Genomic DNA, 16,703 nt, shown 5'->3' on the forward strand with positions numbered 1-16,703 from the left:
AATCGGCCCAAACTAGAGATTAACATGAACCGGCCCATCGGGAATCCTCCCGAATCTCCCGATTAGCCACTCCGGCTTTGTGTGGATATTGAAGCTCAGTTTATTCGCCGAGCTCTTCGTCGGGAACGCCTTATAAAACCCCGAATAGACATAGGACTATCATTTTTTTCGGATTGTTTTTTAATGAACGTTATCGTTTTTCAGCACAATCCATTGCTTACATCAATAACATTATTAAGCGTCACATTTCAAATATTACACATCGCGGATCAGCCCTAAATTCTCTCCAGATTGTTATACATCGCTCTTCGTTTTTTGCTAGTGGAAGTGTAGCTCTCTTCACAACAACACGAACACAGGTCGATTCTCTGAAACAGGCGTTTATTTTTTGGACACGTCTAGTCGCTGTGATACATGCCTCCGGTCACGCCGTCAGAACTACATGCCCAAAAAACACAGTACAAAATCCATCAATAAACCGTACAATCCAGTTTGCAAACGAATACAACATTAACGCTTAGTCTTAGCCTAATACAAACATGTATAGAATTAACATGAAATGGCAAATACCTCGTTGGCCGCTTGTCATGAAAAGAGGTTCTTAACCTTGAAAATAATTCTCAAATGATTCTCGCATTTCTTAACAGTCTGTCTTGCCTTTCTGCCATCAAAGTAAGGCCTTGTAATGAGCTGACGGAGCCCTTTGATAGACCGTCGCTAGGCTGCAGTTCATGAGAACAAAAAATTATGAATTCTGAGTTCCGGTGAGCGCAGCAGCGTACTCTCGCGAGATATAAGAAAATGTAACTTTCTGTATTTTAACCGTAACATATTTTAAACTTGCATTACAAATTATTAATTTTATCACAAAAATCATGAATAAGAACAAGAAGCATTTGCATGACACTTACACTCCCACCAAATCACTCATAACTCTGAATGTGGGATTTATTTTAAACAAAAATCATTAAGGAAGTCAACAACATTAACGTGATATTATGTGTATGACTTAGCTGGCCTCAAGCAGAGTTACTACCTTGTGAACAGGCCTTTCAAGACTAAATACTCTTGTGAGTACCTTTCCCTTATCAAGTTTAGTGTCGCTAACTAGTAGTTTCAGTTTTCGCACCAGGCCATCAGCACTAGGATGAACTTCTACAACCCTGGCAAGTTTCCATTCGTTTCTTGGAACATTGTCATCCTGAAGAATCACAATGTCACCTACTTGAGAGTTTCGTGATGGTTTTTGCCACTTCTGTCTTTGCTGGAGGTTTAGCAAGTACTCTCGTCTCCATCTTTTCCAGAACTCGTTGGCTAAGAACTGCACCCTTCTCCATCTTTTACGCAGATAGAGATCTTCCTTGCAGAACTGTCCAGGAGGGGGTAGAATAATTGAGGATTTCATGGTTAGTATATGATTGGGGGTGAGTGGTTCTGGACCATTGGGATCATGAAGATGCTCAACACTGAGTGGTCTGCTGTTTATTATAGCCATTGTCTCGTAAAGAAATGTTCTTAAAGTTGTCGTGTCGAGCCTGCTTGCGGACTTGTCAAGCATAGCAGTCAGGATGTTTCGAATCGTTCGAATTTGGCGCTCCCAGACTCCACCCATATGGCTTGCGGAAGGGACATTCATTATAAATTCGCAGCCGATTGCTTGTTGGCGCTCTTGACCCATTCCCTTGAGCAACTCAGAAAGCTCTCTCCTAGCACCCATGAAATTTGTTCCCTGATCACACCTTAATTGGCGCACAGGTCCTCTGATAGCTATGAATGTTCGAAGTGCATTCATGAAAGCATCGGTTGTCAAGTCCTCTATTGTTTCTATATGTACTGCTCTGGAGCACAAGCAGGTGAACAGCAATCCATATAGTTTTAAGTCCTTTCTTCTTTCTTTCACTATGAATGGGCCAAAACAATCAAGACCGCAATAAGCAAAGGGAGGTGATGCTTCAGTTCTCTCTTCTGGTAGATCTGCCATTTGTTGGATCTGAGTAGTTCTTCTGTATCTCCTACATTTTATGCATTTATAAATGTGTGAAGAGACCACACTTCCACAACCTAAGATCCAAATTCCATTTGCACGTAGCTCATTTAGGGTCATGCCTCTCCCTTGATGGTGTATGCGTTCGTGATGATGTTTGACAAGCAGGGCAGACGCATGAGATTTCTTTGGGAGAATTGCAGGATGTTTTATGTCATGGTGCAGGGCTGACTTGGACAGCCGTCCTCCCACCCTAAGGACACCGTTCTTATCCAAGATGGGACTTAATTTGTATAACTTGTTATGCCTTCCCAAGCTGTCCTTTTTCTGGAGCTTGATTTTCTGTATGTCCTCAGCAAAGGCCTCTTCTTGCACCAGCCTGATTATAACCATTTCTGCTTCTCTTCTTTCTTCGAGGCTACTTGTTTCATTTGTTCTTGGCTGAAGTCTCTTTAGTTCTTTAATAAACCTCTTGAGCCTGGCGACAGCTCTAACTGCTCTGGACCAGTCAGAAAATCTAGCGAAGCGGTCCACCATTGATTGAAATTCTCTCATCTTGACTGTGTGAACGTGGGCCTTGCGAAGTTCAGGATCAGTTGATTCTACTTCTCCCACCGTTTCCTCTTCACATGGAAGATTCTGCTGCCACAGAAAGTCAGGGCCAGTCAGCCAGTTAGACTCTTTCAGCTGAACTGCATTCAGTCCTCTTGAGGCATAGTCGGCTGGGTTGTTTTCTGAGCTGACATGTCGCCACTGCTGAGGGTTTGTGCTTGATCTTATGCGTTCGATCCGATTGGCCACAAATGTGTGAAACCTCTTGGCATCATTATTTACATAGCCTAGGACTACCTTTGAGTCTGTCCAGTAATACTCTTGAAGAATATCAATGTCGAGCTCCCTTTTTACAACATCACCGTTGCGGACTGAAGTCACTGCTGACGACAATTCAAGTCTTGGGATCGTCATTAATTTGGTAGGAACTACTCTTGCTTTCCCCATGACGAGTGAGCAACTAATTTGTCCTGTTTTGTTTACAGCTCTGAGATATGAACATGCACCATATCCTCTGAGACTTGCATCTGAGAAGTTATGGAGCTCATATAATGCAACCTCACCAAAGCTTGATGGTAGATAGCTTCTTGGAATCTTCAGGGCAGCCAAGTGAGGTAGATCTTTAAGCCATGACTCCCATTGTGGCAAAATGTGCTCAGGAAGATCTTCATCCCAGTTTAGTTTGTCTCTGCATAGTGCCTGAAGGATCTGTTTGCCGACTAGTACAAAGGGGGCTACAAACCCTAGCGGATCGTAAATTGATGCAACGGTGGATAGAACTCCCCTCCTTGTCAGTGGGTTTTCCTTGACTGTGACCCTGAATTGGAATTCATCTGCTTCAACGCACCACTGAACTCCGAGTGCTCGCTCGATATGGAGTTCTCCCAAGGCCATGTTCAGATCTCTGGTTTGGGCACATTCTTCAGGTGGTATTGAAGCAATAACTACTTTGTCATTGGATACGAACTTGTGCAGTCTAAGCCTCCCTGTTCTGCACAAGGCTCTTGACTCTTCCACCAGATGTATGGCTTCAGCAGATGATTTCACACTCGTTAAGCCATCATCGACGTAGAAACCATTCTGGATGAACTTGATAGACTCTTCACTGAATCTTCCATGGCCCTGCGATGCCAGATGTTTGAGTCCGAAGTTGGAGCAGCCAGGGGATGAAGCTGCTCCAAACAGGTGCACCTTCATCCTGTACACAGCGGGTTTGGAATCCAGATCGCCTTTGTCCCACCAAAGAAATCTTAGATAATCTTGGTGTTCCTTTGCAACGTGAAATTGGTGGAACATCCTTTCGACGTCACACATTATGGCTATGGGGCCCTTTCTAAATCGGCATAACACCCCAACTAATGTGTTAGTCAGGTCTGGACCAGTCAAGAGATGATCGTTCAGAGAAGTTTCTTGGAAGCGTGCGGAACAATCAAAGACCACACGGATTTTCCTGGGCTTGTGGGGATGGTATACTCCATGATGTGGAATGTACCACGCTGGTTGGTTATCAAGCTCTGGCTGTGGAACCCTTTCAGCATCTCCTCGGGTTATAATGTCGTTCATGAACTGGACATAATCCTTGTAATACTGCTCGTTTTTTCTCAGTCGTCGTTCTAATGAGGTAAGCCTATGAATTGCACATTGTTTATTGTCTGGGAGATTAGGTTCATCCTTCTTAAAGGGAAGTGGGAGTTCATAGTGGCCATCTTCTTTCTGCCTTATGCCTTCCCTTACTTTACACAAGAAAAGAAGGTCTTCTTGAGAGACTGGATTGTTATCTGTGGTGTGATCGGTAAAGTCAGATTCGAGAGCCTTGATTATGTCTGTTGGAATGATCTCTTTGATATGAGTTTTGCACACAAAGTGTACTTCTCTCCTTAGCTCGACTGATGGTTGTACAGCAGGTGTTACTTGTCTCACTATGGTTCTATGACTGGTTCCCATTACATCACTGTAGTCACTTGCTGGATGCGAGCAGCCGACGATGCTCCAACCAAGATCAGTCTTCTGTGCATATGGCTGATTTTCTTTGCCGGACAGAATTTCTCTTGGAAGAAGTGCTTGATGGCAGTTATAACCAATTAGAAGGCCTACTTCGCAATCCAGTGGTGGTGGAATCTCAATTGCCAATTGTTCTAAGTGCGGCCATTTTCGAGCTGTTTCTGAAGTTGGAATGTGTGACCTGTTTGCTGGAATGAATTCTCGTGTGAAAACTGGCGGCAATGGAATCCTTTTTTCTGAATTGTATCCTCTCACTTGTAGGTTCTTAAGTTTATGACAGGGAATGACTGTTGATTTTGCAGACATTGTGGATAACTGCAAACTGACACTCTCTTTCTTTGTGTTGAGGTCTTGGGCCACTTCATCTAAAATAAATGTGGTATCACTTTGTGTGTCTAAAAGTGCATAAACTAGGACTTCCTTTTCTGGCTGTTTTATGGATGAGACCCATACGGGTATGACTGAGGATGTTTGTGTGCTCAGGCCATCTTGCGAGACCGTGTTGGAAGTTGCCATTGCAACTATCTCTGTTGATTCTGATTTGTTCTCTGAAATTTCATCTCTCTTAGGAGGTGTAGATCTTTGATGTTCCTTGAACTTGTCATCATGCAGACATGTTGGGTGTCTTTTCTGACACTTTTCACATGTGCTCTTGTTATCACACCTTCTTGAATGATGACCTATCTTCAAACATCCAAAGCAAAGCTTCTCTGCACGCACAAACCTGACACGATCTTGAACTGTCCTTTCGCTAAACTTTCTGCACTTAGCAAGGACATGTCCTGTTCCCTTGCAGAAAATGCATAATGGGGTGTTGCTTTGTGTTGTGTTTGTGGACAGTGTCTTTGCTTGAATGGTTTGGTTTCTTGAGTGCTTTGGTCTTTCATTTTCCATGTTCTTAAGTGCTTGTATTGAGGATACTGGATCACAAGCAAGATCTGCTTCCTTTGAGAGAAAGTCTACAAACTCCTTGAAAGGTGGATATCCAGTGTTTGCTTGTCTGGTTTCCATCACCTTCCGGTTCCATCTGGATACTAACCAATCTGGCAATTTCAGCAGAATTTTTTGACTCTCGTTGCAGTCATTGAGAACTTCTAATGTCTTAAGATGGGGCATTGCAGCCTCACAGCTCTTGAGAAAATCTGCAAAGTCCCTCAGTTCATAGCCATATTTAGAACTTATCTTTGGCCACCCGTGTAACTTATCTCTGAAGGACTTCCCAATTATGAATGGGTCTCCAAATCGTTTTTCCAACAGCTGCCAGGCTGAGTCGTATGCTGCTTCGCTGCCTAGTAGGAAAAATCCTTCAACAGCTTTCTTTGCAACGCCACCCAAGTACTTTCTTAAGTAATACAGTTTTTCATTTTTTGGGATGTTTTTCCTATCTATTAATGTTTCAAATGATAATTGCCAGTCTTTGAATTTCAAGGGATCTCCTGTGAACAATGCAGGCTCTGGCATTGGGAGACGATTGGAGCTTATAGCTTCTGATAGTACATTGATTAAATCAGAGTTGTTCTGTGCACAAGGCATGGGTATTGAGGTTGGTGGAGTATGAGGTCCCAGCTGCGAACTTCGTGGAGCAGTAGCTTGACTTGCAACTGGTAGGGACTGAGGGATGAATACAGGACTTGAAGCATGCAGGATTTGGGTTGTGACTGGTAGGGATTGGGAAATTAATGGAAGATTTGAAACATGGGCAGCTTGGCATTCTGTTGCCATTTCAATATGATGTGGCAGGGAAATTTCTTCAAGATTTTCATCGACTTGGTCGTAGATCTTAACTCGAGCTCTTGCAGCATTAAGTTTCTTTAGTTCTTCTAAGCGTTCGAGCTTTCTACACTTCTCTTGTATTGCTTGTTGCCTAGCTAGATTCTCAGATTCAAATTGTGCTAACCGTTGTGTACTTTCTGTCTCTAACCTGTGAAGTTCTGCAACTTCTTTCTCTTGTTCAGCCAGCACTGTCAAAACTTCTTGAGATGCGGCAGCTTCAGCTGCAGCTTCCTTTCTTTTGACTGAGTCAATGCTAGAATGAGTGGAACTACATTTTGATTTATAAGACATTGGTCTTGATAAAGAACATGTTGAGTCTAGGACAGAGCCAACATCGGGCCAGGGTTCTTTTTCTTCTTCATCTGATGTATGGCCCTTAAGTTGGCCCTTTGCTCTTTGAATAATAAATTCTGAGAGTGCTATGCACGTGTCAACTCTGCGCCGCAGATCAGATTCTGGGGTTTGCACTTGACGTAACTCTTCAAAAATGTCCTTTACATTAGAAGAGGCGTCTTCCATGTTTTTAATCAACTCATTTAATTCGTCTTCAGAGGCTCTGTCCCTCAATATTTCCTTGCCTATTCTTGCCTGACATCTCCATTTCTCATAAATTATTCTGTACCGACGTTGTATGCCTTTTAGCCTTTCTTCTTGAAGTTCTCTTCCCTTTTCTGTCAAGGTTCGAGTTCTTTCACTTCGTCGTAGCCCTTCTACCCTTTCTGCAAGCTCTGAATCCATAATTTTAGATTCTTTAACATTTTTATGGAAGGTCTCGTTGCCTGGGTCGGACATCTTAGGATAAACTAAATGACTATGAACTATATGTAATGTATGTATGTTTAAAATTAATTTCTATTGGGATTAGTGTAACTGTAAGCAGTTAAGAAAGTCGTTCAAAATTGTATCTATGCTTAAGCTTTATCTAGACTTATCAAACCTTCAAACCTTCTGTTGACTTCCAACTCAAACAAGGCAAAGTAACTGGAAAACATAAACCTTACTGCAGGAAGAATATACCTATACAGGCAGAAAATCACTTAGGTCTGTTTTAAGAAAGTTTTTAAATCAGTATAATTACCCTTTAAACTTTACTTAAATTGCCTTTTAATATTATGACCGCAGCACCAGCACGTTACATTCTTCCATAGTTGTATGCTAAGCACGGTATGCAAGGCTAAACTCGAGTTTTCAGTTGCAATTTTCCAAGTTAAACCGCTTCTCACACCACCTTAACTTGACGGTTGTGGTAGAGCCTCTCGTGAATAGCTTGAAAGCTTGCGTCTTCAAAACAGTCCGTTCGCCGTTGATTGCAATCACTATGCCGACCATAAGCTATGTTCTTACTTCGTCGTCGTGCTGGATCTTCGTCGCGGTATCGTCGTCTCTCCTACCCGTGTCGAGCAGTCGAGTTCTCACTGTAGCTCTCTTCACAACAACACGAACACAGGTCGATTCTCTGAAACAGGCGTTTATTTTTTGGACACGTCTAGTCGCTGTGATACATGCCTCCGGTCACGCCGTCAGAACTACATGCCCAAAAAACACAGTACAAAATCCATCAATAAACCGTACAATCCAGTTTGCAAACGAATACAACATTAACGCTTAGTCTTAGCCTAATACAAACATGTATAGAATTAACATGAAATGGCAAATACCTCGTTGGCCGCTTGTCATGAAAAGAGGTTCTTAACCTTGAAAATAATTCTCAAATGATTCTCGCATTTCTTAACAGTCTGTCTTGCCTTTCTGCCATCAAAGTAAGGCCTTGTAATGAGCTGACGGAGCCCTTTGATAGACCGTCGCTAGGCTGCAGTTCATGAGAACAAAAAATTATGAATTCTGAGTTCCGGTGAGCGCAGCAGCGTACTCTCGCGAGATATAAGAAAATGTAACTTTCTGTATTTTAACCGTAACATATTTTAAACTTGCATTACAAATTATTAATTTTATCACAAAAATCATGAATAAGAACAAGAAGCATTTGCATGACACTTACAGGAAGTTTTTTTTTATAGTGTAGGAGATGCGGGATCTGTCAGCAAAGCTACTGTATGTCGGTCTGTCCAAAAACTATGTCCGGCATTAAAATGACTAGTGCCCAGTTTTGTGGTGTTTCCTGGGCATAAGCCAGTTATGGACATCAAAGAGGAATTCCACAGCATCGTTGGTTTGTCTTTAATTCACTCGGACAATAAAGAAATTAAGCAAAGGAGAAGCAATATATAACGAACTTCATTCCATTTACATTTTAAGGATTTCCTAGAGTGATTGGCTGCATTGATGGAACCCACATGAAGGTGATTACATAAACAGAAAATCCATCCATAGCATTATTGTACAGGTACTAACCTATATAATACTTAATGAATAATGTACTTATCTTTAATGGTAACAAAAAAACGTAGCTATTGTCACCAGCCACTTTCCCTCAAACTGAACATATATACAGTAGCTATGACTATATCTCAGATTTGCCACCAGTCCAGAGACCAGTCCACCAGCCCTTTGGCACCATGCACCATATACCTGTCCCATTTACCTACCTCACACCCACTCACACACACTGTACATACTGTACTTATATTTTTATATTTCATACCTTATACTGTTATCTATTTTACATTTTTTTTACCTTGCTTATTTAATGTCTATTGCCTGGCTTGCACCATGACCATCTTGCACTATGTTGTCCTGCACTATGTTGTATGTAATTGCTGCTGTGATATTTTGTAGTGTGTAATTGCACTGAGGCCTAGCCTAAAAGTAAGTAAGTAAGTAAGTGTTTATTTATATAGCACTTTTCCAAGTAGGCCTACAAAGTGCTTTACAACAAATACAAGCATAAAAAATAGAATAAAAAGACTACATAAAACACAACATAAAAACAAATAAAATAAGACATCACAACCACATGCATAAAAAAATGCTAGCCATGACCAACCTCAAATGCTACGCCGTACAGGTATGCCTTTAATCTCTTTTTAAACAACTCCTTAGACCCAGCAAGTTTAATGTCTAATGGCAGAACATTCCAAAGTTTCGGGGCACATGCAGTAAAAGCACAATCCCCCTTGCGTTTTCTCTTAGTCCTTGGAACTACTAAAAGCCCTTGGTTAGAGGACCTCAGTGACCTAGCATTAGAATAAGGGACTAATAGATCAGAAATATATAATGGTCCATCCCCATGCAAGGCTTGGTATGTTAAAACCAGAATCTTAAAATCAATCTTTTGGGCAACAGGCAGCCAATGCAGTGAAGCCAAAACAGGTGTGATATGCTCTCTTCTTTTGGCACCAGTAAGCACTCGAGCTGCTGCATTCTGGACCAGCTGCAACCGTGTCATAGCTCCTTGACTAAGACACGTAAATAAGGCATTACAGTAATCAAGGCGTGATGATACGAAAGCATGAATAATTCTTTCTGTATCTTGGAATGAAAGCATTTTCCTAATTTTTGCTATATTTCTCAATTGAAAGTAGCAGCTCTGAACCAGTTTCCTTATATGCACTGAAAACTTTAACTCAGAGTCAAAAATTACTCCCAAATTCCTTGGATAAGAATTTATCCGTAAAGCCAGTGGCCCAATTTCCTTCTTTACGTCCCCAATCACTGTTGGAGAGCCAAAAATCAAGACTTCTGTTTTTCCTTCATTTAACTTGAGGAAATTACAGGCCATCCAATCCTTAATACTCTGAATGCAATCAGTTAGACTCCTCAATCTACTGAAATCATCTCTTTTAAAAGATAAATAGAGCTGTATATCATCAGCATAAAAATGATAAGAAACATTAAAACGGCTTATCAAATTTCCCAAAGGAAGCATATATAATAAAAATAAAATAGGACCAAGCACTGATCCCTGTGGAACTCCATAGGAAATAGCAGCACAAGAGGACAGACTGTCACCAACAGACACCATAAATTTTCTGTTTGATAAATATGATACAAACCATTCCAACGCAGTCCCTGATATTCCCACCCATTTTTGCAGCCTATCTATTAAAACACTATGTTCTACAGTGTTGAAGGCTGCACTAATATCCAATAACACTAAAACAGACACATCTCCAGCATCAGCATTCATCAGGATATCATTTACAATCCTCACCAGGGCTGTCTCTGTACTATGTTTAGATCTAAAACCTGACTGGAACTTCTCAAAAATACCCTTCTCTTCTAGAGTAGCCAAAAGCTGTTTAGCAACCACTTTCTCCAGTATTTTTGAGACAAAAGGTAACTTTGAGATTGGTCTATAATTTACACAGTCTGTAGTATCAAGACCCGGTTTTTTAAGAATAGGCTGCACTATCGCTAGCTTAAAACAGTCTGGGACACAGCCTGTTCCAAGAGACAAATTGATAATTGACTGAATGTGAATGCCCACCGAGTCAAAGACCTTTTTTAAGAATTTTGCAGGGAGAATATCACCAGAAGAAGTAGACGGGTGCAGGCCATGCATAACCTTTTTTAGTTCCTCAAGAGAAATAGGAGAAAACTGCTCTAAAACTACAGGTACAGCCACCTGAGGAACCACTGTAATAGGTATAGAGGGAAGCGGAATATTACCTCTAATATCCCTAACTTTATCTACAAAAAAACTTAAAAACGTTTTCACATCAATCCTAGAGCTCATCGCATTCAGGCCAACCCCATTTACCAACAAATCAATAGTAGAAAACAAAAATCTAGGGTTATGCACATTTGCAGTTATTAATTCGTTAAAATATTTAGCTCTTTTGACCCTAACCCTATTATTAAAAATTAACCACATATCTTTTAAATATAAATAATGAACCTGAAGCCGTGACTTCTTCCATTCACGCTCAATTCTCCTACATATTCTCTTTAAATGCTGAATATCCTCATTTATCCATGGAGTTGAATTTACAACAGATTTTAGCCTTGTTTTCACTTGTGCAACCTCATCTAAAACAGTTAAACATGATTTGTTAAACGAGCAAGCCAAATCATTTACATCAGTACACATAGACAACTGATCACTAAACCCAATAAACATATCTGAAAAAGCAGCCACTGAACTGTCATTTAAAAAGCGAGACCGTACATAGTGTTTAGAGCATGCAGCAGTCATAATCAGGGGAACCTTAAAAATAATACACTTGTGGTCTGATACAAACAAGTCCTTCATAGAAAAGGAATGAGGAAACAACCCCAGCGTGAACACCAAATCCAATGTGTGACCCCGATTATGAGTCGGGCCTCCAACATGCTGAACAAAGTTAAAATGGTCCATGGTGTTCAGGAAATCGCATATCTATCAGAAGCATCGTCTATATGAATATTAAAATCACCAAGAACCAATATTTTATCATAGTCCAAAACTATTGAAGAAAGAAAGGCTGAAAATTCTGACATAAAACAGCCTTGAGACTTAGGAGGGTGATAAACCACAGCACATAACAGTGGGTTTTCTCCATGTACTGTAAATAACAGAACTTCAAAACTTGAAAAGGCTCCCACAGAAACAGTGAAGCATTTATAAAGGTCCTTAAAAATAACAGCCAAGCCACCACCCCGACGTAAGCTCCTTGGAGAGTTTAAATAAGAATAATTGGGGGGACAAAGTTCATTTAAGTGATAGTCTTCACCAGGCTTTAACCAAGTCTCTACTAAAAACAGAAAGTCCACGTCATTAGATGAAACAAAGTCACGCATGACAAATGCCTTGTTCAACAAAGATCTAACATTAAAAAGTGCCAAATTAGAAAAAGTGTTTCGTTGTGCTATACAACCCTGTTTCAGCATAATGACAATAAAGTTGAATTGATTTGAACTGACCGTTCTCCCCATCAAGATCATGTGTGATGCTTCCCACCTCATCACAAATGTTGAAGCCAGATGGCCAGGATCCGTGTATGATTCCACACTGTACAACAAATCTGAACAGAGTAGGCCTGAGGTAGTTATGCTAGTTGTTCACATAGGACACTATGACGGCCTCCTTCATGGAGACAGAGGGTATCCCTGCCTGTCCTATAGGCCTACCTTATGACTCCTTATTCAGATCCTGCACCTGGACCACAGTCCCGCTACAATCAGGCCCACAGCAAAACCAGGGCAAGAATTTAAATGACCCTAGGAATCCTCAAGGCCAGGTTCCAGTGCCTGAAGGGGCTCAGAGTAATCCCTGATAGGGCGTGCCACATAATAATGGCATATGTGGTATTACACAACATTGCCTACCATCTCTGACATACCCACAGATGAGGAACCTTACATGCATGTGGGTGACAATAGAGATGGTGGAGTTGTCAGAGACTCCATCTGCAGTCACTGCTTTCCACATTAAATCATGCACCACCACCCACCCCACCATCCACCCTGTAACCTTTTAATATACATTACAGTCAAATTCACTGTTATGTTTCATTATTTCATTTTTCCTGTAAATAAATATATTTTAGAATATATTTTAGGAATAAGATATAGTTATGTACAGCCATACCACTTTGTACAATATTCTTATACTTCATTTTTATCTGATGCCATGTGTGTTTCACACCACTCAGATTAGACCTGGAATTAGTAAGTGTTCAATTAAAAATATTTAAAAACTTTTTTTTTTAAGTATTATAAAGGTGGAGAAAATAATAATATAATCGCACCCTTCTGCTAAATATAAAAATATCATTTTCACTCACGCATTAACTCTGTTGGCAATTTTTTGACATGCTGACTGCCTTTCTCTAGCAGCTACCGCAGTATTACATTTACGTTTAATAATATCTAAATATTCTGCATACGCAGTCATTAATACTTCACGCTACAGTGGTGTGAAATACGATGCTCGGCTGATTTTCGCGTTTAAGTCCATGATAAATCCTATTTATCTGCGTTTCTGTCTGGGTCAACCTACTCAGAGTTGAGCGACCCTGATTACTTTAACTCCGATCAACCGTTTTGGAACCGAAAACTCTGAGTATGTCAGCTCGGGGTAAGACAACTCAGAGTTCAGAGTTAAGTTTAAAGTTTGTTTCTGGAATACCCCCCAGATTACCATTAAACAAATGTACACTGTTATAGAAATTAACTGGTTTTATTTTTAAATATTTTAGTACATCCGCATTTACAAAGGTCTGCCTGTGTTTTAGTTCTAGTTTTTGGCCAGTAGATGTCGCTTTAAATCTTGCTGCTGTATATATGGTGTCCTTGATTGCAATTCTAAAATGGCAATTTAAAAATCTTTTGTTGCACGGCACCTTTTTCAGTTCTTTAAATTGATTGGTAGCGTAAATATGAACCATTTAATATTGTGTATTTCATACTAGCAAGGATGCCTCTCCACTAGTTTTAACAATAAATTAATTTCTATGTTCTGTAAAGGATTAAATGATATATACTGTAAATGTATTATCAATACAAACTGGACATATTTCTTGCAGTACGATTGCAAATATATGTAGAAATATATGTGTAGAAATAAATAGCTGCTGTAACCGACAGGATCCGACAGGGAGCATCACCTTGTGTGATTCCTTGATTTGTTAATACATTAAAGCCAAACTGTTTACGTTTGTAGTTGCTGTCAGTGTCGTCAGGGCTGGACCGGGACAAAAAATCGGCCCTGGCATTTTTGGTTTAGACCCTAATAGTTACGGAACACAACCGTCTTGTAATTTATGTATGTGAGGTATGACGTGGATTTTATTTTTATTACTGGTTAAAGTCATTGGATTCAATCTTAGCATTAATATATTTACGGCATTTGGCAGACGCCCTTACCCTTATACAGAGCGAGTTACATTTTTATACAAGTGAGCAATTGAGGGTTAAGGTCCTTGCTCAGGGGAACCTCTGTCAGGTCTGGGACTCGAACCCGGGACCTTCCGGTCACAAGACCAGTTCCCTAACCACCAGGCCATCAATCACTTGACTTTATTGAAATCATCTCTAATATGTATTTTCTGAATTTCTCTGATATAACAGCTCATTTCTAATTCTTCAGGTTAAATGTGCTCCCTCCTTTAAACAGCTATAACATGCATTTGTATCTGGCTACAAACAAAGCTGCTAAGTTTTAAAATCTGTAATTTTACTTGTTTGAGTGCTTTTAAAAACATGTTGAACCACAGCATAGAGGCTACGAATTCAAACTACTGTGCAGCCTTTCAACACACCTTTAACCTACATATCTAAAATGCTATGATAGCCTAAAATGGACACTTGCTGCTCATCCAACACTTCTCAGTCTTGACCATTTTATGCTATTTTATCAGAATAAGGGCGCGTGGCTGCCAGATTTCATGAAGTTTCCAAAGACCAATTAATATTGATACTAATCTATCACCATTGCTCATCATTCTCATGTAATAAAGTCCCTGTGTTATCCCAACGTTACTACCTGCTTACGTACTACACTTTCCCTCTCAGTCTGTCCCTCGGTTTCTCTTTCACAAGCCTGCATCTCTGGCTGCTGCTCTCCCTGTCTGCTGCTGCTGTCTTCACCTACAGAGGACGCGGAGGCTACAGCAGCGAACATGTCTGTGATTTTACACATTTTGTAACATCTACATTGAGACTCTTCAATTTCTTCACGCGTAACTTCTCCGCTCCTCCTTTCTGCCGCTTCTGTTGCTCCATTCTGCCTCTCCTTTAACAACGCGATCAACACTGAACGTAGCGGGAGTTACAGCGGACCACGCAGAGAAAGGGTGGGGCCACTTTCGTCCAGTATCCTGATTGGTTCAGTCCACTGTCCATATTGAAGATGGGCCAATGGGCCGCCCCCTCTAAATTATGGACCGTCTCTTAGAAAAAGGGAAGAAAAAATCCATCGGCCCCTGAGGACTGTCGGCCCACCGGGCAAATGCCCAGTACGCCAGATTACCAGTCCAGCCCTGAGTGTCACCAATACATTTTTTCTTCAAGTAAACGTTTAGTGACTGCTATTAGGATGTAAAGATAATAGTATATAGTGTTTTAGTCGCTTACCTTACTCAGCTTCACGTTGGGAAATGGAGATGGAGAAATGTGACCCATATCCCGCTTTTGTTCTGTCGCGCGTGTAAATCAGAACAATCGATCCTGCTATAATCTTAAGTATTGAAAGTTTGAGCTTGGTACCATAGTGCAGACAAATAACCAACTGGCCAAATCACCGTTAAAATTGAAACGTTCTGCTATACTAAATAAGAGTAAGCCTTCGTGTAAGTGGGAAGACTTAGACCACATGCAGTAGGTGACAACGTAAACGATTTTGAAAATCTAGAAAAATTTTACTTAATCGATAACGAATAAGGAAGGCTGTGAAACAACTTCTAATGCTGTCGGGTTTACTTTATAAACGAACAATTTTTCACATTGACTGTAAAACTAAAACAAAAGCAAAGAGAGAAAGCAACCAGACAAAATCTTATAAGGCAGACTAATGTTGTGGCCAATTTATATTCATTACGAGTGTTCCGTTGGTTATATAGCGAATTACATAAATGTAGACTATGTAAGGAAATTATACGCTTTAGGTTAAACCAATTTATATATTTTCGAGTATTCATCTACTGTTTTGTGTAATTTATTTCAGCTCCTACGTGAGTTATTTGGTTGGTAGGTAACAGTTAACGAGATAATATTTTCGGGTGGAAAAACCATGCGAGGTGGGGGATATACGATTTTTAATTTGTTAAAATGTGAAATACATGTCAAGGTCTGCGCAATTAACATGTTTCTAAAATATGCAGTCCACAAAGGCCTGTGATACTAGACAGGCATATAATGCTTGGGTAGACTTGTATGTCCAATGGGAAAAATTAAGTATGATTTAGTGCTAGAAGAAAAATACTTATTGTTTTTAATTGCAAAAAGTTCACCACAATTGTACAATATAATTTCACGTGTTTCTTTATTTTTCAATATAGCTATTAATTTTCACGATATAACGACTTTGAAATATACATTCAATCTTTTGAACCACAATAACAGTACACATACAGTTTTATAACATTTCCACAGCACCCGTTAGATTGCACAAAATGAAAAATGTCTTATGCAAGTCTCTTCTTTAGAATACAGATTCGTACACCTTAATTTATTTCCATTAACATTTAAAAGGTTCTTTGAAAAGCACATGAAAAGTATTTTTCCAACTGACAAGGACGTCATGAACCAGTTATTTTTATAAGCTAAACAGTTTTCCAACTGCTTTCCCCATTTGTTTTTGCACGTTGTATATCATAGGTCTATGTTACATATAAGTGTGTACGTGTAGGCTACGGTGCCGAAAGAAATTGCTGACGTCGGCAACTAATGTTCGTACAAACCATTTCTTTTGATTTCTCAAAATATATTAAATTCCTGCATGAACATCATACATTCAGAATGCATAGCTAAAGTACTTATATATTTACTGTTCAATGGGCTAGGCTATCTTGAA

The 16,703-nt window shown here is 40.1% G+C and overlaps 1 protein-coding gene across 2 annotated transcripts; it reads right to left on the reverse strand.

The window, feature by feature from the left end:
* Positions 1 to 175: 175 nt before the first annotated feature.
* LOC143521148 (uncharacterized) lies at positions 176 to 8,303 on the reverse strand. 2 transcript variants are annotated; one of them, XR_013132678.1, is made up of 2 exons: positions 571 to 8,303; positions 176 to 438 (listed from the first exon to the last, which is right to left on the reverse strand). XR_013132678.1 is itself a non-coding variant. In XM_077013715.1 (2 exons), exon 2 carries the CDS (start codon positions 7,100 to 7,102, stop codon positions 1,010 to 1,012), a length of 6,093 nt encoding a protein of 2,030 aa, XP_076869830.1. In that variant the 5' UTR covers positions 7,103 to 7,836; positions 7,969 to 8,303; the 3' UTR covers positions 176 to 1,009. The 2 variants fall into 2 exon arrangements, 1 of the variants encoding a protein (XP_076869830.1); XM_077013715.1 differs by having other exon boundaries at positions 176 to 7,836; positions 7,969 to 8,303.
* Between the last annotated feature and the right edge of the window lie 8,400 nt (positions 8,304 to 16,703).

The sequence above is a fragment of the Brachyhypopomus gauderio genome, chromosome 8 (genome assembly GCF_052324685.1).
Source record: "Brachyhypopomus gauderio isolate BG-103 chromosome 8, BGAUD_0.2, whole genome shotgun sequence".
In the NCBI taxonomy this organism is placed as follows: domain Eukaryota; kingdom Metazoa; phylum Chordata; class Actinopteri; order Gymnotiformes; family Hypopomidae; genus Brachyhypopomus; species Brachyhypopomus gauderio.